We start from the raw sequence: 24976 nt of genomic DNA, 5'->3' as shown, positions 1-24976 counted from the left end.
TGGCAGCACCCCCTTCAGTTAAGGTTATATGTCTTTCTACATACTAAGTCCCTGGTTTTAGCTGCACATAAGTGTCGTCCCCCCACCCTCCGAAACTCACTGTCTTTTTAGCAGAAAGATTTCCTTGCTTTGCTTCCATCTGTGTCCCCAAGATATGCAGCCTAGGCTGAAGCTTGAGGGACAGCTGGAAATGACTTTGCAGGTCTGGACACATCAGGCAGAAAAGCTCTAATTCTGGTGCCTGCTTTTTATTTCCTTTTGCAGAAGGAAATTTCCTTTTGTAGCAGTGAAACAGCTGTGAGTAGAAAGGTGACATTTTGCCGGGAGATAGCCCTCTCTAAAGACAGCAGTGCCCTTTCTGCTCCCAAGGACATGTGCCTTTTTGATTTTACTGAGTCATGAGAATCAAAAACTGTACAGCTGTAAAACCTTTGTTTTGAAACCTCAGCTGGCGATGCGTGCCCGGAAGGACGTGTTAGCTTGCATTGAACCCTGCAGCTCGTGTTGGCTAGAATGGAGCAAAGTCCATAGCACGCCGAGTTCAGTATGTGCACGTGTGCTCTGCCTGTTGGAGCCTTAGTTCTAGAGAGAGAAACTTAAACACTGGCAGGTTGGCCCAGCCCATGCAGGAAGGTTCTTCTGGACCCTGTAGGGTATGAAGGGAAGGAACGCTCCTGTGAGTAAACTGAAACTGTGCCTGGCTCTGGCTCTGGGGGTTTCATTCTGCGCATGTTAGGACCATGCTGGACTGCAGCGGTGGAGACAGCAAAGCCAGTCCTGTGATGCCTGTGCACAAGTGAGTAGTATGAGGGGCCTGAGGCTCAGTGTGAACATCGTGGCTACTGGTACAATGGATTTGGTGGAGGTGAGCTCCATGTACATTATGGCTGGGCTGGTGCAACTGCTGTGACCTCTGCCTAGCAGCAGACCTTAGCTATGTTCTGTCTTTCTCGCAGCCTGCGAAGTGCTGCTGGCTGGAGCGCGATCCCGGATTACAGTGCGGGGCCCGCGTTCTTCCGAGGGAGACTGACTGTGCAGCAGCTGCCTCAGGACACTTTCTTGAAGCTTGAGGTGAGTTGCTGTGTGTCCTTGTATGGCTGGTAAAGGAGAGCCTGGCATGATCAGAAGGCTTCACCTGGTCTTTGACAGAGCAGGCCAGGGTAGGACTGTTCATTCAAAAAGCAGCCTTCACTATCACGGGCCCTGACACACGAGCTTGACTGTGACCACAGTAGCCTCCAGGAAGAGCTAATGATGAGCAGGACTGGTGTTAATATAACTAGGTGCTGCTTCTCATCCACTGGCAGGGGGTAGTGTCTGTGAGACAAAGCCTGGGGTTGGCTGGCATTTATTCCTGTCCGCCTCACTGTGATGTGGGCTAATAGCTGCTTCATGCCTCTATTTGTCCATATCATCAATGGCAAGTGATAATCCAATGTATACAACCTGCCTCTGCTGAAGGTGGTTATACCAAGCTACGGCTGCAGTAAAGTGTATTGAAATCTTTTACTTGCCCTCTTCTTTCACTCACATGGAGCAGCCCCTGAGGGTCACTTTAATAGTTACTAGCCAGCACCATTTACTTTTCTTTCCCACTTTGCTGTGATCTTAGTAAGTACAGTGATTCTGTGGTGGTCAACTTGCTTGGCCTGAGGTGGGTGGGGAAGGCTCCACAGAGACTCCCAGGGATCATTTTCCGTGGGAAAAACTACTTTTGGTGGGATCCGGCCTATTCTAACAACAGAAGGTCAAGTTTCCACAATGGCCCTGATCCACTTCAACTGTCAAGTTACTTTTGAAAATAAGACTAAAAAAGTTGCATGGGCACTTCTGAAATCTTTACTTCAAAGCTTTGTCCTCCTGAACTTCTATAGACCTCACAGAGATGTCCTCCCCAGCAGGAGACTGAGGTGGGGTTATTACCTTGCCTCTGGAGTTGCCCAAACTTCCCCTGGAATTAGGTGGCAGCCTCCACCAGCTCACTACATCTCTAGTCTCCTTTGTCTCCTGGCATTGCACAGGGTAAAGCCTGTTTTGTCACTGCACCCACACACTGTTGGGTTTTTTTGTCCCTCTGCTGACCACGAAAGAACCCGGCTTGCTCTGCCTTACCTCTGTTTCCTGGGAAGCACAAAGCCCCTGGAGAGAGGATGAGTGACCAGGTCACTCGTGACGGCAGTAGGTGTTAACACTTAACGCTGTGCCAGGAAGTGCTCAAATCCTATAGTGATGAGGGCAGCATAAAAACCTGTGCAGAAAAAAAAAAAAAGCACGGGCTCGAAGGAAAGTATGCTGAAGGTGAACCTGCTGGGGCAGAGACGGTGCAGTTTCTGTGTCTGTGCTCAGCATGTGGAACTCAGAGCGGGTTTGGGAAACCATCCTGGGCTGAGACAGTGTCTCTTTGGGAGTGGGGCTGGGTGGGGCAGAACAGGGTGCTTAAAGTGTGACTCATTTTGCTTCGAGCAGCAGAGCTATGGAGCCGTGGGGTAGGGCATTAAAGACCGTGAGTACATCAGAAAGGCATTTTGGCTCACCAGGGCAGTTGCAGCAGTAACTTGACTGCGTTCTCCCTACAGGGCTGGGAAAAAGGGGTCGTGTTTGTCAACGGGCGGAACCTGGGACGCTACTGGAAAATTGGACCTCAGGAAACGCTGTACCTTCCCGCGACATGGCTATGGCCAGGGAACAATGAGGTGAGGGGAGTTCTGTTGAAGGCCCTTCTCCGGGTCATGTCTATCTAAAGAACAGCCAGGAACACACTGTGGTTGAACACCTACCTCAGCCTGCATGCACACAGCAGTGATCTGGGGTTGCAGCTCCCAGGGGTGAGGTATTAATGGGATAGTGCCTTTCCTCGCTTTTGCTATGAGAAAGCAGCTATAATGAATGTTGGATTTGAACCAGCATCCCCCCTAAAATTCAAACCACAGTAACTTGACAAGCAAGACCCAGCTGATTGAACCTTTGTGTCCCATGCCTACTCTCCACTTCAGTGACCTAAAGCTGCTGTCCGAAGGGACTTCAGATGAGTAGAGTAACTACACCGAGTGACTACAGACTCGGTTCTGAGTGGACTAATAGATGGACCACTCCCTCTGCTACAAGCATCTACTTTTCCCACTTTCCCACATCCCACCTTTCCTTTCCTGCCATTCAAATGCCCCTGGGTGCACATTTTATCCTTTAAAAGAAGTGGTTCCTTCACAGAAGGAAAAGTGATCTTTGTTGTAAAGGGACTGTTCCCCACCATTTCTCTTTCCCAGATTGTCGTGTTTGAAGAGCACACAGCGGGCCGCATTGTGCAGTCTGTAGACACGCCTTTCCTTGGAAGGACCCAGTACGTGGACTGAGCAGGAGGGCTCCCTTCTGTTCTTTTTTTGTGGACGTTCCCAGTTTTTTATATCCAGGATGTGACAGCTCAGACACAGTTGGGCTTGTTCATTTTCCCTAGACCCACGGAAAGGATTTGCTCTTTGGCAACGAGGTTGGGAGGCAGATTGCACGCCCAGGGAGTCGAATCCGTCAGAGAGGCGGAAGCTCCTGTAGCTACACTGTGAAGAGTTCAATATGCCAGACGGCCCCTGGCTGGGATCCCTGTCTGTGGTGTTATGGACAATCCCGTCGAGGAGAGTGGGCGGGTGGGTCCCGCCTGTGTGCAGGATGAGCCCAGCTGTTCTGAGCCTTTGTGTGTTACACTGGGGCACCTCCTTTTTTGTGATTAGAAAGGGAAGAAAAATTGGTGATAAATACTAAAGAATAACCAGATATGGAAAACACTAGCTGGGTGAGCTCTCAAGCAGAACTGACCCCACCGTCGTGTGTAGAGAGGGTTTTATTGGTTCAGTTGTTGGAAGCAGGTTGAATGTAACTGAGTTAACTTTTAGCTTTTTCCATTAATTTTTAATATTGAGGTTGTCTCTCTCTTTTGGGGGGGAAAAAAAAATTTGTAACAAGTTACCTGTGTGCACGTCTCTGTCCACCTGTACTCAGCGGGACCGCCGGATTGAACGAGCTCTGACACAGCACGACACAAAGCTACCAAAGGCAGGTTCACAAGGGTCAGTCCCCTTGCTGAGAAACAGCTCCTCCCCCACACCTCAATCTTGCATAAATCCAGCCCAGGGGAGGCTATAGGCATGGTCTGTCCTTTAGGGCACAGAGTCCAGCTACTCACGGCTCTCCCTAGACCCTAATGGGAACACTGCGTGAGCAGGGAGAGAAGTTGGAGAGTAGGGAGAGGGGTCACTGCACAGTGCAGGCAGGGAAGCTCCCACAGCTGCCACTTAATCTGAAGTTAAAGCTCTTGGAAGTGTACAGTAGGGGTTTTGGACCTTGCTTAGCCATGACCAAGGGATCCTGCAGAAGACCCGCACCGTGGGCTGGCTTATCTACCCCCTCCCTCCTCTGCCTTTTCACTCACCAGTGTCCAAGGTCAACAGACAAAAATGGGCCAAACCTCTGGAAACTTGCTTGGCTTCTTATTCCCTTTCTGTTTTGGTTTAAATGACCTCAGCCTTGCTCTGTAGCTCCCTGCTGCCAGTGGGAATCAGGTGTATCCAAGATTTTGGCATCTTCTCTCCTGAAACCAAGCCACCATCTGACCTTGAGTAGCCAAGAGGAGTCAGGTTAGTCCTTATGGGAGTAACTGAGCCGCATTTAGCTGTGGAAGCAAAGTTTCACTGCACCCCAAACAGCCATGCAGTGCGTGTCCAGGGAATTCTGGCTGTTAAAAACCATACTTAAGTTTATTTAACAAATTTAAATACAATTTAGTTAAAACTGAGGACAGACAGTGCAGCTGTAATGCACCCCATCCCCATCAGAGCCTGTCTTGCCACAGCATTTGTACCTCTGCCCTCAGCAGCGCCAAACCCACGGTAACTACCAGACCAGCTAGAAAGGGCTGGGCTCCTGTGGCCAACTTTCCGAGGAGAGTGGAGCATTTTCACAGGGTTTTGTTTAGGATGAGGTCCTGCATGTTTCTTGGGGAATTATTCCTTTCAGAGGATGGAAGGCTGCAATCCAACAGGGTTTATCATTATTGTAAGTAAACAGACATGCAGTGAGAAGAGGACATTGGTTGGAAACCACTTGAATAGAATGAAAACTTTGTACCCCCTTGGAAAATGCCTTCTATTTCCCCTCTAAGATATGCAGACTGTGCAATGCCACTGGGAGGCTTGGATAATAACTGGTTGAACAGAAAGCTGCTGTTTAACAGAGTCTATGAAGGGCTTTTCCCAAAATGCAAAGGGAGACCAGTGCCATCAAATTCTTGCTAACCAGTTTGGACTCTGGCCAAAGGGGCATTTTCATAGAAGCTGTAGCAAGTCTTCCATGATTGGGTGCTAAAGAACAGAACTATTTTCTAATGTGGGGGGAGGGAATAAAACTTCAAAAAAATTTTCTTTTTTTGTTTTAAATATTAGGAAATACACAATGTCATTAGTCCAAAGAGGGATGTGAAGCTAATACTCTGAAAGAAATAGTCTGTGTAGTATTATATAAGATGTTATGGGTTAAAAAAATAACTGAGTCTCTTTACAGGATTATATTTATCCCTTAACACAGGTAAATTTGTGCTTCAGACTTTTTTCAGAAGAATTGGGACAGTAATGCTCCACACCTGGCCAGACAAACATCAGGCCTGGGAAGAGGTTGGAAAAGTAGCTGGAGATGGGGAAATTTGGTAAACTCTTCCTTTTGCTTCTCATCCAGCATCACCTAAGCCAATGGGTTTTGGTCAGGCATGCCACAGATTAGCCCTGCACCCTCTCCAAGTGCCCCTTCCCCTGCCTGCTCTGCTTTCTACTCCCTGCCCCATGTGCCAGTCCTCTCCTCTCCTGCCACACATGCAAACTGCCCATGCTACTTGTGACGCATATGCTGCTGGTTGGCCATCCCTGACCTAAGTGATGAGCCTGCCTTGAGCAGCTGACCTCATGAGGTCCCATCCAGCCCAGCTTTCCCAGGATCCTAAGGTGCAAGGGCCCAGGCTGCTGCTCCCTCTCGTCTTTGACAGAGCAGCTGACCCCCCACTTCCTCTGTCAGAAGGACCCTCACTTTGTGGTAGCTGCAGAGGCTTCAAGTGGCTTGGGATTTTTTCTCTTCTATTTTCCCTCTCCATTCCCTCCATCCCCTGGAGCCAGCAGCACAGGGAGAGCTGCAGCTTGTGGCCTACCTGATTAGGACACTGGATTAGGAGCAACTGCAATTCATTCTTGGGTTGCCCCAGCAGTCTTTCAGTGTTACTTTATTGCACCACTGGTTTTCCTCAGTCGGAGGCCCTGTATTGGGCTGAGTATTTAAAAACACTACAAAAGTTGAGGGATCGAGAGATGGAAGTTAGCTCATTACTGAGAGATTTGTTATTTACCTCCTACAATTGACCTCATTTCCAGTATGGAGACTGCAGCAGCAGCATTTGGTGAAATACCGGAGTGGTCCTCTCCAGTACTGTGGTGGACCAGCTGGGGGATTGTTAAAGTAACCTGTCTTGAGGTAGGTGCACACTTCAGAGAGCCCAATACCTAAAGCTTTGCCAGTCGGGTTAGCACTAGAGAGAGGCCCGAGCTAGAAGATTCAGAGCCAAGCTCTAAACTTGCATGGAGCTTTAAGGGATTTGGCTGCAAAGGTCCAACCGGGACCCACCTCCAGTGAGTACCGCGCGAGGGGGCAGGGGTACAGGAGCATGTTCTGTAAACATAAATCCATACAAGTACACAGAGGTATGTCAGAGCTGTCAGACTGCCCTCCGAGCCCTGGAGCTGATGGGGATGGAGAAGGGGAAGGGGGTGGGGAGCGGCTGGGAAGAGAGCAGAGATGCTTGTTGGCTGGTTCTTACCTGCTTTGTTTTTCACCTTCCCCAAACCCTACCATCTTGTGCAGCGTAATAAATACTGAATAAAGTAAGTTCAAAATTAAGGGATAGGGTGCCAGCTGAGAGGGCAACTGTCTCTGCCACAACCGGAGAACTGCTCCAGGTTGCTGTGCACCTAGCCACAACATATGTGTGTGTTGGGAGAAAGTCATTAGGGCCAAGCCACTCCTTCAAGGTGTTTCTCGTCCATGCCGGAGCATCCTATGACACCAGCCCCAGGGCCTGGAGCTGCTGGGCCTCCTCTCCAGTGTATCATGCCCTGCACGCACTCCTTCCAAACCAAGCACCTCGTGAGGCTGCGGGCCTTGTACTGAAGTTGGCGTCAATACAACGGCTTCTGTGCTTTTTCTTCCTCTGTCTCCAGAGCGTCTGGTTCTGTTTGGAGTCCAGGAGCAAAGTCAGGGAGTCTAAGCGGTCTGTGCATTTGTGGTGGTGGTGAACTTGTTTTCAGTACTTTAAAACGCTTGGAAGCCAGAGTGGTCCTGTCCGCTCCGCGTCTGGCTGTCTGCTGTTGAGAGGAGCCTGCAGGCCGGGCAAGAAGGAATCTGCAGAGAAGGGACAAACCGGGGCACTGCGTCACCTCCCGGAAGGGAGCTGCCGGCCTTGGAGCCAGCCCAAGCCTGCCTGAGAAGACACTTCTGGACAACTGCTGCTAGGCAGCTAGGCCTTGGCGAGAGGCAGCTGTGCAGCCCCCCCCAGAGCATTACATGCCCTACAAAGCAGCTAACCATAGCCCAGGCAAGAGTGGTTCAGGCTTTCCCCGCCCAGCCAGTGGGCCTCACTGTTGGCCCAGTCCAGCATGCAAGCACCTGTGCTACAGGAAAGCAACACCACCCCCTTGCTTTTGTCTTCCCCTCTCAACCCTTTTCACTTACTCGACCCACCTCCTGCCTCTAAGCCCTCAGAATCCACCTGCTTTCCTCTTGTCTCTCCCTTGAGGGCTCAGTCTGTGCTCCCTCTGTCATTTTAAACCAAGATAATGGTATTGGTACAATGCTGTTTCACCTCTGCCATACAACAGTAGCGCTGCTCTGCCCTTGCATGGGGCTAGCTATTGCATGAGGGGCGCTCAGGCTGTTGAACCAGAGGTGCCAAATTGAAGTGCACTGACGTCTTGGGTGGAAGAGCCTATACCAGGAGTTTTAATGCATTTTTAAATAGTACAGGAATTTCATACTCATAGCTGTGGGGCTCGTTGCTATTAGATGTTGTGGAACCTGACAGTTTAGCCAGATTCAAAAAGGAGATGGGATAATTTCTTGGAGGAAAGGTGCATCGGTAGCTATTGAGCATGGGCGTTTGGGATTAAAGCCTCTGAATCAACTTCCTAGACCAGTGGTTTTTAACCCGTGGTCCGCAAACTACGTCTAAGGGGACCGCAAAAGATGATGATAATCAAAAGTCTGAATACAATTCAAAGGGATCTGCACCTCTTCAAAATTTCCAAAGGGGTCAGCAAATAAAAAGTTGAAAACCTCTGCTGGAGGCTGCAGGTGAGGCCGCTGGATAAAACTCTGGTCATACACTCTTCCTTTCAGTATCCACTCTGCCACTGCATGACAGGGTGCTGGGCAAGATGGACCTACAGTCCAACTCAGTAAATAGCATTCAACCATGTTGAATGGTTTGACCTTCCTGAGTGTCTCTTTGCAAACACAGCAGTGTTCGCTCTAGGGACAAATTACTGCTTTAACTACACCAGCCTAGTACAAACGGTACAAGTTTCTTGCGCAGGTGAGGCCTGTTTACTCTTTGAAGTCTTCCTTGAAACTGCTGCTCTTGCCCTGCTCTGTTCTCCTTTCTGTCCCGCTTCAGGATTCTTCTCCTGACCACAGACCCTTGCCTTCCCATGAGGGACTTCCCTCCTTATCCCCCATATCCTAAGCACCTTCCTTCTCTTTGATGTCTCCCTCATCCATGACTTTCTCATCTCCCGAATGTTGCTTTTCCCTTCCCCTTTCAGAAAAAGAAAACTCTCTTTCACTGGGAAATTTCTGCAGGGTTATTTTTCTTTTTGCTCAATGCTCTAATGTCTTCCTAGGGAGCTTTGGCATGGGGAGCTGTACCTGTTGGTCTCCGCTCATCTGTGCAAGGTCAGATTTCCACGTTGGGGTCTGTGAAGCCTTTCTTCCCCTCGTTCACCAGCACGGGCTTTTCCGTCCTTGTGTGCCAGACAAGGATCTGAACCAAACCAGCAGAAGTCATTAGCTGCATTTGCTCATTGCGCTAACAAATACTATTGCACGTTAAACCAATAGTGTGATTTAACCACATGCCCTGGAGCCTAATGGTGCATTCACAGCCTTAGGCAGGTTTGTATAAAACTTCATTTGGCCAGGCTCAGCGACAGCTGAAATGCTCTGTGCACAGAAATTACCCGTTTTACAGTGCACCGTCTCAGCACATTAACCTGCTCCTTCTATGGACTTACCAACTTCTAGAGGTTCATCAACCTTTGCACTGATTTGGGGGCCGTTCCATCCCCACCAGGCAATCAAACTTGTGTGAGTGTGTGGGGAGATGCAATGTGTTTTGCTGGTGGCAGACTGAGGATCAAGCCACCACAGCATCCAGTATACTTCCAGTATACCAGAAAGGGCTGATAATGGGAAAGCACTTTTTTGTTTCTCTATTACCCTCCCTATGGTGACTGTTAGGAAATAAAGCCACTGGATGACAGCTGCTTCGACCACCAGCATCTACACAGGCTAAAAGGACCCTAGGTTTGATGTTCAGAGAGAGTCAATCCTGGAACAGGCAAGTGTGGCTGCTCTGGTCTCATTGGGAGCTTTTCTCAGCCTAATAGTTGTAGCCTGCCATTCATTGCTCTTTTTCTTTCAAGGTGTCCCCTGAGGAGGCTAGTTGGGCAATTATTTTTTTAGGACTTTTTAGCACCTGTTGTCTCCCTTCCCTGCATCTGACACGGTCTCAGTCCGGGACCTCCTGCTCTGAGATGTGTGCGTAGTTGCAAAGCTGAAAAATCAAGTTCCCCTGAGAGTTGAGAGCCTCCTGGGTTAAACTGCATGCTAGTGAGCCCCATGCGCCGCACAGCAACCCAGTCGTCCAACATCACAGCATGCCAACATCCCTTAGAGATGCCACCAATTGCTGCTGCTGCCTTTCTGTCCTTTGAAAACAGGCTGTCTAGGAAGAGCACAGCTCCCCCTCCCCATTCCCAGATCTTTCAGCAGGCCAGAAATGCAGTGCATACCCTTGTCCTCCCAGTGCTGAGTGCATTGAGGTTTTTATGGGCAGGGACCACAGAGAAGCACCTGGTGCTTTAGCTGCAATAGTATAAAATGAGGGTGGGTCTTGAAAAAGCAATGAAAAAGTGTCTGAGGTGTCCTACCTGCCCCAACGACAGGCCCAGGGGGCAGTGCTGGAAGCTGGCTTCGTTCCCTGCACCCCAGACTTGATTACACGTTCCTTATTGCTGTTTTCCCAGCTCCCGCACTGGTGGCAGCAGTTACACCCCTTCAGAGGTCCAGCTTCCTGCCCTCCATCACCTGTGCACTGTACGGCTGCTTACCTGCAAAGGGCTCCCCTCTAGCTGCAATGCCAATGCCCTGTGCCTTTAACCCAAGCATCCATGATACATCGCATATGCTCTGCCGCTGGCTTGTTTTTCCTTGCTGGTAATGAGAGCGTGTTCTGCGCTGGAGGCTGAACTTGGCCCTGTCCTCTTGTCTGTGGTTAAATAGCAGCCCTCCGTCCCTCACCACCCTCTGGTTAAGCCCGTAGGCCAAATTCAGCTTCTATTTAAGTAGTCGCTGCACTTGCGGCAGGAAGCAAATCCCTCCCTGTAACATTAATGTAGCTGCTGACCTCCACCAGCTGGAAGGAACGTGGTACAACTGATCTCCCGAGCTCTTTATTCCACGCTACGCAGCATGGTAGTCAGGCTGTCATCTAGGCCAGAGCAACAGCGAGGTGCAGCTTGACTGCCTCGGCCAGCCAGCTCATTTTCAGAGCAGTGCATTCCCTTTTTATGTGTCAAAGGAGGCTAGGTTCCCACATAAATACAGCTTGAAATAGTGCGGAGGCTCAGTAGGCTTTGAGACTTGACCCTGGGTAACAATTACTTAGACATCTTTCGAACTACTAACAATTTGTCCCTATCAACATCCAGTGCAAGGAGCCTTTTGAGCAAGGCTTTGCTACAGGTCTCAGTCGGGATCCACCTTTGCAATCTCTGCTACTGTGACACCCGTTTCCTTACAGCTGCATCTCCTTCTCCTTGCCCGTCCGAAGCCAGACCAGAGCGTTGATATTAAGAATCACAAGCAGTGGAGAATGAAGCAGCAAGGAGGTTACCTATCTCCTTCCTGCTCTGCTCCTGCATGTTCCTTCTCCAGAGCAGTTTTTTTTCTCTGCTGTTTTGTAGGCAGGAATGACAGCTGGAGCCAAGCTGCAGGAGGGCACAGGGGGAAGTAATAACCCCAGGGGCCTGCTCTGCCCTTTGCCCCTGCATGACTGCAGTGCAAGTGGAGACTGCCCTGAGCGCTGCAGCACAGGCAGAATGATGTGGTGCCGTTTTTCCACCCACTGCACAAGGGTGATGACATCAAGTGCAAGGCAGAGGAAGGCAGGCTCCAGGGACCCTCCTGCCCCCTAACAAGAACTGAGATCATCATGCATTTGAAAGCATTAGGTCTTTTGAAGCAGATGCTCTGCTGGCATCTAGATCCTTGGCCGCACTGCATTAGATGTCTGCATGTGGTCCAGGGCAAGTCTGGCAGCTGGGATAGACTGCTTGTGTAAGCAGGAGCCTGCATCCAAGCTTGTCTCTAAGAGCAGAGGAACCTTTCCCCAGTCCTGAGCCGGCAGTGGTGTGCCCAGTTCCAAGCGCTGGAGCCACTGCAAACGGTACAAAACGGGAACTCATCGCAGGCAGTGCCCAGACTCGCAGCTGAACCCAAAGGATATTTCACAGGGGAAGGGACATTGCATGGGGGATTCCCCATGCCCCTGCCCAAAGCAATGAAAGGAACTAGGCCGAGCCTGGCCAATGCTGCTCATAGTGCAGGTTGTGCACGTGGCTACAGTGACCTGAAGGCATATGCTTTGCTCCAGCCAGCAGCACTTGGATTAGCTCAAATGTCCCCAGGATTGATGCTGCAGACAAAGCTGGTGTGGCCCAGAAAGAAGGAGGGGCAGGGGAGGGGGGGAGAATGTTTCAGACTATTTCAGGGCTTTGCCTTCAGTGGGCATCACCCAACCAGCTCAGCTCTCGGTGCCCAGGCACCATGTCACACTGCACCAGTAGGAAGCCTGAGTGCAGACAGGCAAAGGTGCCACTTGATGCAGGGCACTCAGCCCTCCTGAAAACAAGGATGGACCTGCCTCCCTGCCAGCTGCAGCTGGCAGCAGTAAACTAGAGCTGCTTCAGACCTGTGACGACAGGAAACCACTAATTCTAGTCTCTTCAACAGCTAGAAATATCCCTCGGGAGGCTGCAGGCTCTCAGTCTCTACCCTGTTTCTGGAGGGACTTATTTGGGACTTTTTTCCCCAACTTGGAGCTAGTTCAAGTCCAATAGTGGTTGCAGCAGGTGTTGGGAGGCCAGGGCAGAGGGCTTGCTTTCCTCCTCCTACTCCGCTGAGTGACCTGGTGATGGCAACTGAGCCTGCCTATGGCAGTGCCCTCCACTCATGCTTGGCCTCTCTCTGGTCCTCTCAGCAGCAGTTCCCACCTGGATCCCTTAGATATTATCCTACCCTCCATTCCAGACCCAAACGTGGCCCAGACAGGGCAGGGAGAGAAAGAGAGACTATAACTGCAGCCACAACTGAGTTAGCTCAACTACATGAGCCTGGCGAATGGTTACCCACATGGTTTATGCACACAGGATCCCACCTCACCCCTCCCATCATATTTTCCATCTTCACTGAGGACACGCTTGTCTCCTTCCCTCCAACCCCTTCAGCTTGTGCAGCTCCTGGCATGATGTGGGGGCTCCTTTCCCCTGCCCTCCCCCCGGAGCTATGCTTGCTGCAGGTGTGCCCACTTGTGGTACTGATAAAGTAAATCTCTGGGGCATCTGTGCCAAGGACATCTCTGGCTAAGGGCATCTGTACACAACTAAAGTCCTGACCTGGGCCCCATTAACCCTTGTCAACGAACACATCACAATCGTTAATGCATGAATGCCTCTTTTACAGACAGGCTGGCAGTTGCAGAGCAAAGGCTGAACCCTCACAGTCAGTACAGCCCCCCTTGGGAGAACAAATGCCAGTAATGAGGTCAAAAGACTAGGTGCCAGCCCAGCACAACCACCCCCAGCACTGCTGTGGAGGCCTGCCAGACCACAAGCTGATGCTGCTGGATCTGGACTCTGGTCCACGCTGGGCAGAGGCTGTGGAGGCAATCAAAGCCCATGGCATACAGCTGTACTTGGAGGCTGTGTCCCGTTCACAGTAGGGTCTCCTGTGAGATCTCCACTGCTGCGATCTCACAGGAGATCTAAGCCTACTTCTCACCCTGGCTGGACACTGCTTCTGGCTCTTCGGCTCTGGGCCAACAGCACCTGCCTAGGAGCAAAGCTTGCACATCCAGGTGGATGCCAGCAACTAGAAAGTCTCCAGGTGCCTGGACACAAAGCCCTGACCATGTGCTTTGCCAGTAGCATCCTCCCCGTCCACCCACCCAAACCTCCCAGCACAAGGCCTTATTCTGACAGCCACCTCCTATGAGCAGGGCTGCAGCTAGGGCAAGAGGCTGGGGGGCTGCTGCTGGACCGGCTGCAAGCTCACAGCAGCTCTCCAGAGGAGTGCTGGATTCCCCCTCCTGCTTCCCTCTGTGCATTTACCCAGGGGAGGTTCACTCTGGAGTGCGTTGCACACAACAGGCCGGCTCCCCCATTCACAGCCCCCGCCATCTCATCTCTCACATCCCGCAGCACAGTGGAAATATTTAATAGCTGTCCTCTAGATGTACCTGTTAGGCGAGAGCAGCAGCAGGCAGCAGAGATGGGGAGGGATGCAGGCAGGTGCTATGCTCCTGATCAAGTCTGTGCTTCACTCCCAGCCATTGAGACACAAAGGCCTAGGCCCTGCGCTGCCTTCTTGTCCTATGTTCCCCCATGCCCAGTCCTGGCCTGGATCCTGTCTCTGTCACTGGACTTTATACGCAAGCAACATTAAAGCCAAAGGAATAGCACGGTTCTTTGGGTAGATGTGATATTTTTTATTAGACCAACTGAGTAGCTGGAAAAAAGAACATTTTTCCAATTACTCAGTTGGTCTAATAAAAGATATCACATCTACTCAAAGAACCTTGCCTGCCTATGTCCTTAGGCCAACACGGCTACAGCCAAAAACCCAAAGAATAGCACATTTTGCAACGGGCTAGGAGAAGAAAACCTGGCAGGAGCACCAGTTTTCAGGCATAGGTGCTGGCATAATCCATCCCCTTCCCTCCTCTGCTTCAGATGTGACGGTGCTATCACCAGCAACACCTTCCCCAGCAAAGGAGGAGGAGTTTCAAACCTCAAGCAATCACTTTCAATCCCTGCTGGCTGGGCCTCTGGGGCTAGATCCGAAACAGCACCCAAGACCTTAGATTCAACCCCCTTTGGAAACCGGTTGCCTCATTCTTTCCAGGACTGGACACCCCTAATCATAGGCAAGTGAGAAACTGTCCACAGGAGGTATTGAAGTGCCTCCTCCCAACCTCTGCTGCTGTGCTTATGCAGGGCCCCTTGCACAAGAGCCAGCTAGGCTCAGATGTCCTTGCATTTCTGGAGGCACACGGTCCACTCAGAGGGAATTCAAAGGCCAATGATTTTATTCAAATATTTCATAATCCCCCATGCAGTCAAAGCTCTGGGCTCGCAGGTCTGGGGCCGCTTCCTTTCATTGCAAAGTTCTCATTTCCAATGCTAATCCCAGCCTCTATTGGCCCTTCGCTTTCTGCGGCAGATTGATTTGCAGCTCTCCACTGAAAGGAGATTGAAGCCCTGAAAAAGCTCCCATTGCAAAGACTTTCTGGTCATGGCAGGGAAGGATCATTTGCAGTACTCAATCCCCTTTTGACCTTTCCGTTGTCCCTGCTGCGTTGACCAAATGTCTGCAGCAGCACCTCCCGCAGGACAACAGGAAACTCATGCTTGCCCATATCTGGATAATTGGCTAAGAAAGGCAAGAGAAGACCTTTCCTGCATCCCTCCAACCCATGGTTTCTCTAGGATGTTGGATCTCACAATATACCACAAAATGAGTGCTGGAGAGTGGGCCCACACACTCCCTGCATGAGAAGGAAGGGACCGTACCTTAGTGCAATTGGCAGCTTTCGGCTCAAGGTCATTCAAAGTCACTAGCTCCCGGAGAAGGCTGCTCTCTTGGTAGCCCCCCTTCACTCCTCGCAGTTTGAAGTAAGCCTGAGATCGCTGAAGGATCAGCCTGAGGTTCACAGCAAAGCCCGCCATGTCGATGGCGAAGGGGCGATGGGGGTCGAACACGGTCTTCCAGCCATACACCTTCCCTGCTGCGTTCACCTTGGGCGACTCATAGCGCAAGCCACCCACAAAGGCCACCGGCCACACTGACACCTTCCTGGTCGTGCGCATCTGGAGGCAAGGAGAGAAAAGGGGATGGTGAGCACCAAGGAGGACTTGCTCTGCACAGCTCCAGACAGAAAAGTGGGACTCCCTCATCACCAGAAACAGGGAAACTGAGGCACAGATCAGAGAGGCAGGCTGCACATGAGGAGTCAAAAGCACAGCTGGGAAGACAGAAAACATTTCAGAAAGCTAAAAAATCCCACAAGATAATCATCCTCAAATGACACTGGCAGTTGTCTCTGTTTTGTGAGTCACCATCCATGGAAAATGGGCCAGCACTGGATCTGTTTGGAGTGAGGGACCACGGCGTGGCTCTCTGGAGAGGGGCAGTCCAGCTACCCTATGAGCTCCCAGCAAACAGGACTCCACGTGGCAGCTCCCTCCCCTGTGCCCTGCCGGCTCTGCTGCAGGAGCATGCGCTCTGCACTGCATCTTCTGCTTACAACCCAGATCAAGTCTCTCCCAGAGGGACTCTCATCACCACTAATTACAGCGAGGGAGACCTGGAGAGGTGAAGGCACCTGTCCTTTTGCATTACACACGTGCTAACGTCAGCCCGCCAGCCACAGGGGACAACGGTACACGCTGCCTGAAGCACATGCCGTTGCCTCCCTGTTACCTCCAAGGGGAGGAGAGGAAAGCCATGTGAGGTAGCCGAGGAGCCATAATGCAGTGTGCCCTCCAGAGATCCACTGGGCACCTTAGCTGTCGAGAGGGCACAAGTCAAGCTACTGTACTGAAATGGAAACCTTTGCTTTGGATTGGTCTTGTGCCTATAGATGGCTAGATGCGATACCTGCCGTCCCATCCTGTCCTATACCCCCTGTCTACTGCTGGCTGCAGGGACTGGTGTGCCACAGGGCATCGCTGGCCGATAGGGGCATGGAGAGGAAGGGCATCACTGTGTCCTGTCTCCTGCTGCAAGGGCTTGCAGGAACTGGGCAATGAATCCTCCCTGATAAACAATGTGGGGAAACCTGCACCCATGTGCACAGCTGTTTGGTGGCTTCTGGATGCTAAGGGTGGGGAAGGGCTTGTCAAAGAGGCAGAAGGGGGAGCAAAGTGCTGACACCGCTCAGGTCAAGTTACTGAAGCCCGTTCTAAGCATTCAATGTGACAAAGAGGCAGAACTGAAGCAGATGTGGAGGGAGGAAGAACAGCCCTCTGGGTTAGCACTGGATTTAACTCCTGGTTCAGTCACAGGCTCCCTGAGTGAATGAAGGCAAGTCACGGCACCGCTCTGTGCCTCAGTTTCCCAAGGTGCAAAATGGCAAGAATGACCCCTTGCCACTCACCAGGAGAGCTCTGCTGGTATGCAACGTCCTCAGACAGACATGCTCTGCCTTCCACCACCCTGTCTGCGGCATAGGGAAGAACAGAGCCCAGGAGTCTGGGCTCCAAGCAGGTTCCTCTAAACCCTAGACACACAGCATCCCAAATGAAGTTCTGGTTTTCATACCAACTATGAAGAGACATTTCTTAAAGTTACTTTGAGTGTTTCCAGTGTCCGAGGAACACAGCAGAGTCCCCATTGCCTGGGCTTTTACAACGAGCCTGGACACGTGCTTCGCTGATGAGGATAAAGGAAGGTGCTTGCTTCCTCTTGCCTTGATGTGCCCCGTTTCCCACCACCTTATTCCTACCCACTTGCAGTGCATCAGGACTGGGCTTCCTGGGGCAGCTTCAAAGCAGCAGTGCTGGGGAGGATGGAGATGCTGAACCCCAGACACAATGGAGGGAGGGAAGGCCTACTCCTGAGCTAATGAATAGCGTCCTACCTTCAGGGATGAGTCCTCTTGGCCAGACAGGGAGACTTTCTCTGTTAAAATTCGACGGGAGAGTCAAAAACCCTCCACACAGACCTGGTTGAGAGCTCCTTCCTTGCTTCAGCCCTTAATTGCCCATTCTCTTCCCCAAGCCAGTTCTCTGAACTGTGCAGTATTGCCATTTCCCTGCCCAAGCCATCATACTGCCGTCATGGCCGAGGCGGTCTGAACACCCAAAGTGAGAGACACGAAAGGGTCACGGTGCCTGCTCTGACCTTTTCCCTTCCACGTGGAAAGGGTGACAGGTGAGAAATGTCAGAAAAAGTGAAGATCAGCATCCGAGCGGGAAATGTGCCAGCGTGTTTGCCTCACAGGGACTCTTCTCTGCCACACACTTCACTGCAATCCCAGGCTTAACTGCATCCCCTCCGATAGCAGGAACAGCGCCAAGCAGAAAGGGACTCGTTACAGGCCAGTGGAAAGCAGCAGAGAATGGCTCATCTCTGCCATGTACTGCAATGGGGAGAGCATTCCTACTAAGCCTGAGACGGATCTCTCTACCTAAGACAGAAACCGGGTACAAGGTGGACTTCACTGGCCTCAGAAGCAGCTGCAATGCCTGAGGGGCTCCTGCAGCCCTGGGGAACCAGGGTTTGAAGGCAGGATGGCCACTGCTTACACACAGAGAAGGACAGAGGCTGGAAAGCTCATGGTGGAGCCACCTCTGGGAGGCTTTACACTGATCACTGCGACTTAGCAGCTAGTAGTTCACCCTTGCACCAAGATTGGACCAGAGGATCTCAAAATCCTTGGCCAATGCCGGCAGGTGACAGTCTCATGAGGCCCCACAGGCATCATCCCCATTTCGCAGGTGGGGAAACTGAGATACATGGGAATAAAGAGCCTCAACCACAGCTACACTCAGTCCTGTCTTGTGTGTGTGTGCAGGTTGAGTCCTGTCTCAGCAATGTTGCTGACTCTGCCTGGGACACAAAGCGCTGAAAGGACTCATATGCATTCACCGTGCCTTCACTTTGGAGACAGCACACCTGGGCTGAGGTTGCATCTCCCAGCTGAGCCAAAACACCCTGGGAGCCCATTTGCCTCCAGATGCTTCAAGAAAGGTGGCGTTGGAGGCAAGTGCCTCACGGCCCATTGCGAGGGCAACGGCAGAGATCTCTCATCCTCAGAGCCGACACAGGAGCACTGACAAATGCAGGCTGCTCAGCCACGTGCCTGAGGAGCCACCTGCACAGCCTGCCTCTGAGCAAGACATCCTGAGGCACAGTGCCCATGCCATGCTCAGAGAGAAGGCTGGAAGGGCACTGTCTGCGTTGCACCAGGATCCTGACAGATACAAATAAAATACTAGAGACAGAGGCAGAAGCAACCAAGCTTCAAGGGAGGGGAGATGTCTGGCAACACCTAAGGTAGGATGCTACATGGACTAACAAAAAGCCAAGAGGGAGTGTGATGTGGGACAGGTAAGGGGATTCCTCCCCCACCCCTGACCCCAGGAATCTGCTGCAGAAAAGCAAGTGATACATCCTCCTGCCTTGCCAACCCAGCAGCACAAAGCAGTCCTGCACAGCCAGGTAGGAAGGACTGCTGATATGAGGGGGGGATTCAAGCCAAGTGGTCATCAGCTACCTCTGATATCTTCTGCCTAAGCAGGTCTCTTGTCTCCCCATCCTGTGCTTTCCCCACAATCTCCTCTCGCCAGCTTTACTCAGGGGAGGAGTCTCCCTGGCTTGCAGGGGTGGGTGCTTGTAGCTTGTCAGCAGTAATCTCCATGCTAGTCCCCCCCACGGACCCTTGCAAGGCACCCAAACAGCAAACTGACTGTGCTGGGCAGCTGCACCTTCCTGTGCGCTGTGCTGCTTTGCCCAGGGCAGCACAGCAGAGAGTGCACGGTGCCAGCGAGGGCTGCTGGGTGGCTCAGGACAGAGCCCACGTGGAGCAGTGCCATGTGTCAGGGGGCACTACCCAGCCTGGTGAGCCTGTGACTTGCCCTCTGCAACAGCTTCACAGCATGCAGCCCTTCCCGTGAAGCAGGACACCTTGTGCGCAGTGCGCACAGGCAGGAAGAGCGCCGCGGGGAGTTAACTCGGAGCAGTGGGCTCACTGTACATCCACACCTAGCTCGCTGTGCAGCAGCCACCCTATGCAGATGAGCCCCAGCACAGCCTTAGGAGCGTTCTGGGAGGCCCCAGCAGCTTGGAGTCCCTCCTGTGTATCCACCTGGTAGGGGAAATACCATGACCATGAAGGTGGTTTTCCCAGGGCAGGGGAAAGACCACAAACGTGGCTGGGGTCAGTACCCTGACCAGGGAGGTGCCTTACAAAGGGCTTTGTGTGGTGGAGGCGACACCCTTGTCTGCTTGCGGACAGGACTCCCTATGAGAGCCTCATAGTTAGCTTCCCACTGGCCAGCTTCCAGTGGGAGGATCTCGACTACACGCCGACTTCATGGAAATCAGAGACTCCTCCCTAGCTTGCTCCTGTGGCCATAAGGCTGATAGCAAGTGAAATTTGGGGGCATCCAAACCCCAAGCCTCTGGGCTTGGGCCTGCACATAGGATGTCCACCAAAGGATTAGGAAGTATCTGAAGCCCTAAGCTGCGGGGGAGGATACTTGCTGGTAGCAGGGCCACATATGGTTTTTGAATTATTTACGTGGATTTGGAATTGATTTGGCTGACTTGACTTGGAACATGAAAAATTTTCCTGAAAAAAAAATCCATCTCGCTGTGGTTGCCCTAACTTAAGCTTGTGATGGCCTCCTGCTTCTTGGCCTCTTGTGGGCTAAGGTCAAGTGGGGGCATCCCAATCTCAAGACCTCTGGGCTTGGGCCTGCACGTAGGATGCCTGCCAATGGATCTGAGAGTATCTGAAGTCCCAGGGTGAGAGCCTGGGATGGAGGCTGCTCGCCGGTTGTAGCACCACACGTGGTGTTTGGAACGATTGAGTTCTGCCTGCTCAGTCCATATGGTTTTTGGAACGATTGAGTTCTGCTCAATCGTTGTGACTGGGAACTGATTTGGCTGATTCGACCTGGAACATGAAATATAGTAATAAAAGAAAAAAACTCCATCTCACTGGTGCATTCAGCACTCTTCATGTGCTTGCTGAAGCTGTTTTCTGCACAGCTGCCCTTCACCCACGCGGGCTCCTTCTGCCCTGCGCTGCTCTGTGAGTTGAACACCAGCAAAGGGTTTCCCAACCCAGCGACATGCAGCTACCCTGCCCCGTTCTGCACATCCACGCCGTAACCCAGGGAGACCCGTCACACTGGCAGAGTGGATGCATTTCCAAAGCAAGAGGAATTAAGGAAGACGCTTGTGTTTCCATGGCTTTCTAAAGTGCAGGCACAGCGAGCCCGGGCAGGGGCTTCCTGAGAGCACAGCCGCGAGATCACCCCCGTGACTTCTTCACAGCTTTTGTATTCTGTGCTGCATCCGACTGAAACTCAAGGCGGAAACCCTCCACTCAGGAGGCAAGCAGAGCCATCCACCATTCCTCCCTGCAGCACCGGGCCTGGCTTCCTTGCTAGATGCAGATGCTTATAGCAAGATGCAGCCTAGCTGTAAAACCCTAATGGAGCCCAAGCCCAGGTACGTTGTACCGTGTAGGGGCTCAGTTACACCATACCACTCCCCCCCTGCACTGCAGTGAGAACTAGCTGCATTTTGTTTCCACTTAAGCTGAGTATAAAAGACAGGTCTAGGGATCACGAGGGAGCCTCACAGTGTTACCTGCCAGCTGGCGCGGTGTTGCAGTCGTCTCCTGCCTTGTAGCTTTGCACCAGAAGCATAAATGGTGTGACAGACACCACTGGGCATGGCCGTGGGGACCCGCACAAAGGCCTGCAAGCTCCCAGGAGCCGGGCAGGCCCCGCCTGTGCCTTACCTCCTCAAAGAGCTCCAGGCTGTAGGTGTTGTCATCATCAGCAAAGTACACAATCCCCGGCTGGCTGTTGTTTTTGTTAAAGGTCTCTCGCAACCACCGCAGGGCCAGGTTCCTCTGCATGGTCCCACGAGGGATGCGGGGATCCCTCATGTCACCCCGCAGCTTGTAGTTGCGGGGTGTCTCCACGTTGAGGTGGGTGTAGTTCAGCCCCGTGTCCCGTAGCAGCCGAGTGATGAGGGGGGTCCGGCGCTGAGAGTCCTCCACTAGGATCCAGTGCAGGTTGGGCACGTGCAGGAGGGTGTTGGCCAGGCGCGTCAGCTCTGCTTTCTGCACCGGCCGGCTGTAGGTGGGGGTGATGACGTGGATGGTGGGAAGGGTGTCTGACCAGGGGGGAGGGCGGGTGTAAACGTACTCTGTCCTCACCACCTCCACAATGTCGCGGTCGGACAGGCAGTATTCCTTAGCGTCCGAGCCTGGGGCGAAATCACGCCGGGAGTCACCATCATCTGAAAGAAAGAAAGCGCCCGGTTAGCCCTGCAACAGCATCCTCTCCAGCACCCGCTCCGCTCAGCCAACAGGTAGCTGGGCACCAGGGAAGGTCACCCTTTTGATCTGACAGCAAAGGAGACAAGCTGGGAAAGAGACTTTTGTTGCAGGAAGCAGGGATGAGTCTCATGAGAAAGAGATTCCAGCTGCTAAAATAGCTACATCGGCAAAGCACTGACAGCTCCAGGCCGAGACGCCAGCTAACTGCTCAGAACAAGGAGCTGCGTGGACCCAGGGAATGCACGGCTGAGCATGACAGCTTAGCCGAGAGTAATAAATGCTGACATTGATACAGGACCTGCCACCCCAAAGGATCCCACGACACTTTGTACTTGGTGCCCTACAGAACTGCTTCTCCCACCGCAAGGGGCTCAGCAGCTGGTCACCAGTGCACAGCAATAGCTCAGGGCAGGAATGGGGGACACTGGAGCTAGCGAAGCTGCAGAGAATCCTGGATAGGCAGGTTGGAGTTACCCCCTGAGGGATCTGGCCAGCACGCTCGTCGATCATATGCTTTTAAATTCAGGCACTGAGATGAGATACCGAACTATGAGCCCGATGACCCCATGCTCACTATGTGAGCGTCCATCCAGTTGAGAACAGTGTTGGCTGGATCTGGGCAGGATGTCTGTGGGACTGTGCAGGTACAAGTGACAGCATGATATCCATTGCAAACCACGCGGTGAGCACAAACGATGGGGACACAGAATCGTGCACCAGGAGTCATGCTACAGTGGCCAACACAAGGTAAACCTCCATGCGGCTGTAGCTGCCAGGCCCCTCAACTCCTGCTACTGTAGTCGGTAACAAGCTACAACTACACCCTGATAAAAATTACTGAGAGACCAGCTTTCCTGCTCCAGGACTTTAGACAACTGTTACCCTGTAAGCATCTTATGACGGTCTGATACAGAATTGTTATATTTTCCAGCAGTGGCTGATACTGGATGCAACAGAGGAGGAAGACTGCAGGAGCCAAGGACCCAGGAGAGCATTCCCCATGTTCATACTTTATGTGATTCTTCATCAGCCATTAATCTGGATGTTGGGGTGAACAGCACACTTGGTGTAAGGCCCAGTGCTCCACAGTGCTGATCTTCCTCAGCACAGATCAGGATCAGTCCTTTGTTGGGTGTTTGCAAAGGTGTAACCCTGGAAACAATTCGCACCCCAGATAACCTGGGAGATGGACTGGACTAACTGCACCCTGCATCTGGTGCATTCAAATGGAGCTTGGCCAGGACACACAGGACTGTCAGGAACTGCTGGTGGGTCAGATCATATAGCTTTAAACCCCACAAGGACTTCCATACCACACTGGTCAATACTCCGTCTTCTGCACCTTCCAGCCAAGCAGTTCAGAAATGCCTGTCAAGTGCTAAAGGACTTAACCCTGCACCCTCGCAGGCAGGTCATTGCTTTCAACCTCATTTTCCAATGGTGAAACCTGCCAGCCAAGCTCAGAGCCTGGTGCCAGCGCTGAGCCAGGACTTCCAGAAGCTCTTCTTCCAAGTTGTAGGTTGCTGGTCATTCACAAAAATGGCCCCTACTTTTCAGAGCATTAGGCCGAGGCTGGAGTGATGGGGCAGATGGATGCTATTTCCCTTTAGCAGCATCACCATGGCTCATCACATTAGCTTTTCAAGTCTGGGTGTGGAGCCAAGCATTTTCCCCACCCACCCCAACTTAGCTGTACTGGACTCTTCCGTGTTTGTGAGCAAGCTTTCACCCGCCTGGACCTTGCCACCTTTTGTCATGGGGAGCATTCTCCTCTTAGAGCATCAGACTCCAGGTGAGGAGTAATGCAAAGCCACACTGAAGAGATGGAGGAAAGGGCACAGGGACAACAGTGAACATCACAAGGCAAAGGAGAGAGATTTTGAAGCAAGGGAACCTGAGCTAAGCCTTCTCCTTCAGTTCCTCTCCACAGTGGACACCAGGAGGTCCCTTCCCCATGGAACAGGTTGGCAAAGGGCATGGGCCAGCTGGGCTCTTCCAGCACCTGGCAGCACTTGTGTTCCTTGGTATGGCTGCCACTCTGAAAACCAAGCCGAAGTCTACCACCAAGGGCCCCTCCATCCACAGTGTCCCAGAACCACTTACTTGCATCTCATCTTGGTTGCTGCAGGCCACAGCTCTGCTTTTGCCTTGGGTGCTGGGTAATGTAGAGGCTGCCTTTCTCCTGACACTAACTTATCTGGTACATGCTGTCTGCCCTGCTCCTTCAGGTCCAACAGAGATGGAGTTCACCAACCTTCAGGGCTTGCTGGAAGAATTCTCTTTGCCCAGTCTCTCTCGGAGGGGGCTATCTGGTCTGCCCATGAGGGGTGCTTCTGTATGTGTCAGTGCGTCTGTCATTTAACTTCTACACACGGCCCTGCCAGGACCAGGAAAAGGGTTGTTTTTTTGCTTTCCTTCAGGACAAGTGAGGATCACAAAGTCACTGGTTGCATTTCCCTTCAATGCTCATGCTATGGGTTCTGTCCACTAGACTGGGGAGCTATGTAGCTCCCAAGACATGGGACGTGAAGCCTTAGCAAGACCCTCCTAGAAATAGAGACTGCTGCAAGAACAGGGACCGTAAGTTGAGATGAGCATGGTTGTCATGGGAGGGATGGAATGAGACATGGGCAGGGGTGCACCGAGCTGGCATAGGCCAGGTGGTTTCTCTCACCCTTGTGCACTGCAAGCAGTGGAGCAATGGTGCTCTGGTGCCAGACGGTGATTAGCAGCGTCCAGGGCAGAACTATCAGCACGATAGCCAGGATGTCTCGTCTCTTCGGCATCTCCAAGACTGACTGGACCCACAGCTCCTCATTACCTGACAGCGAGAACCCCAGAGACAGAACAGCAGAGCACATGGAGAACAGAAATAAATGGGCAGGAAGGAACAAGGACAGAGAGAGAGAGCAGCAAGGGCAACATGGCTCGCAGGTCTTACCAGCGCTTACAACCCACCCATTGCAGAAGCAGGTTTGGCGGTGCCACAGCTCCACGGGCTGGAGGTTGCTCCGGGGGATGCTCACACCAGATGTCACAGGAGCTGCAGGCTGGAGCTTCAGGGACCCATTTGGAAGGAAGTCTGCAAGGTAAAGCAAAGGAGCCTAGGCAGGGAGAAGCACCGGGAAGAACTGCTCCATGGAGAGCTGCCTTCATGCCAACATGCCTTCCTCAGGAGGAGGTGCCATTGGGGCAGCCAGTTGCATCCATTCTCTGGAAGAGAGCAACCCTGGGTGTCTGGGACTCTGCCTTCCTTCATGTCCCGCCACCCAGAGCACCCCAGAAAGTCCCTGGTTCCATCAGCCAGACAGTGAT

At 52.2% G+C, this 24976-nt stretch overlaps 2 protein-coding genes across 2 annotated transcripts in view; one reads left to right on the top strand and one right to left on the bottom strand.

Moving 5' to 3' along the window:
• Positions 1 to 3955, top strand: part of GLB1L2 (galactosidase beta 1 like 2) — a 32285-nt gene extending 28330 nt beyond the window's left edge. The window contains exons 18-20 of the mRNA XM_006020420.3: positions 957 to 1071; positions 2577 to 2693; positions 3264 to 3955. Coding sequence (XP_006020482.1) covers positions 957 to 1071; positions 2577 to 2693; positions 3264 to 3350 — 319 coding nt within the window. The 3' untranslated portion in view covers positions 3351 to 3955. The remainder of the gene's footprint in view (positions 1 to 956; positions 1072 to 2576; positions 2694 to 3263) is intronic.
• A 143-nt stretch (positions 3956 to 4098) lies between these two features.
• Positions 4099 to 24477, bottom strand: B3GAT1 (beta-1,3-glucuronyltransferase 1). The gene is made up of 5 exons (XM_006020403.2): positions 24336 to 24477; positions 21116 to 21621; positions 15150 to 15446; positions 8947 to 9061; positions 4099 to 7425 (listed from the first exon to the last, which is right to left on the bottom strand). Exons 1-4 carry the CDS (start codon positions 24445 to 24447, stop codon positions 8975 to 8977), a joined length of 1002 nt encoding a protein of 333 aa, XP_006020465.1. The 5' UTR covers positions 24448 to 24477; the 3' UTR covers positions 4099 to 7425; positions 8947 to 8974.
• Between the last annotated feature and the right edge of the window lie 499 nt (positions 24478 to 24976).

Source organism: Alligator sinensis, unplaced genomic scaffold (assembly GCF_000455745.1).
Source record: "Alligator sinensis unplaced genomic scaffold, ASM45574v1 scaffold278_1, whole genome shotgun sequence".
Taxonomy (NCBI): Eukaryota; Metazoa; Chordata; order Crocodylia; family Alligatoridae; genus Alligator; species Alligator sinensis.
The sequence above is the reverse complement of the archived record's forward strand: the minus strand, read 5'-3'. Positions and strand labels throughout refer to the sequence as shown.

Bases quoted from the DNA above. Each gene is read 5' to 3' on its own strand.
- B3GAT1 (XM_006020403.2), bottom strand. From the start codon at position 24,447: ATGCCGAAGAGACGAGACATCCTGGCTATCGTGCTGATAGTTCTGCCC. The intron at 21,622-24,335 runs GTGAGAGAAACC...TCTTTCTTTCAG, and splicing joins ACTGCTTGCAGTGCACAAGG to ATGATGGTGACTCCCGGCGT. The intron at 9,062-15,149 runs GTACGGTCCCTT...GGTTTGGTTCAG, and splicing joins AAGCTGCCAATTGCACTAAG to ATCCTTGTCTGGCACACAAG.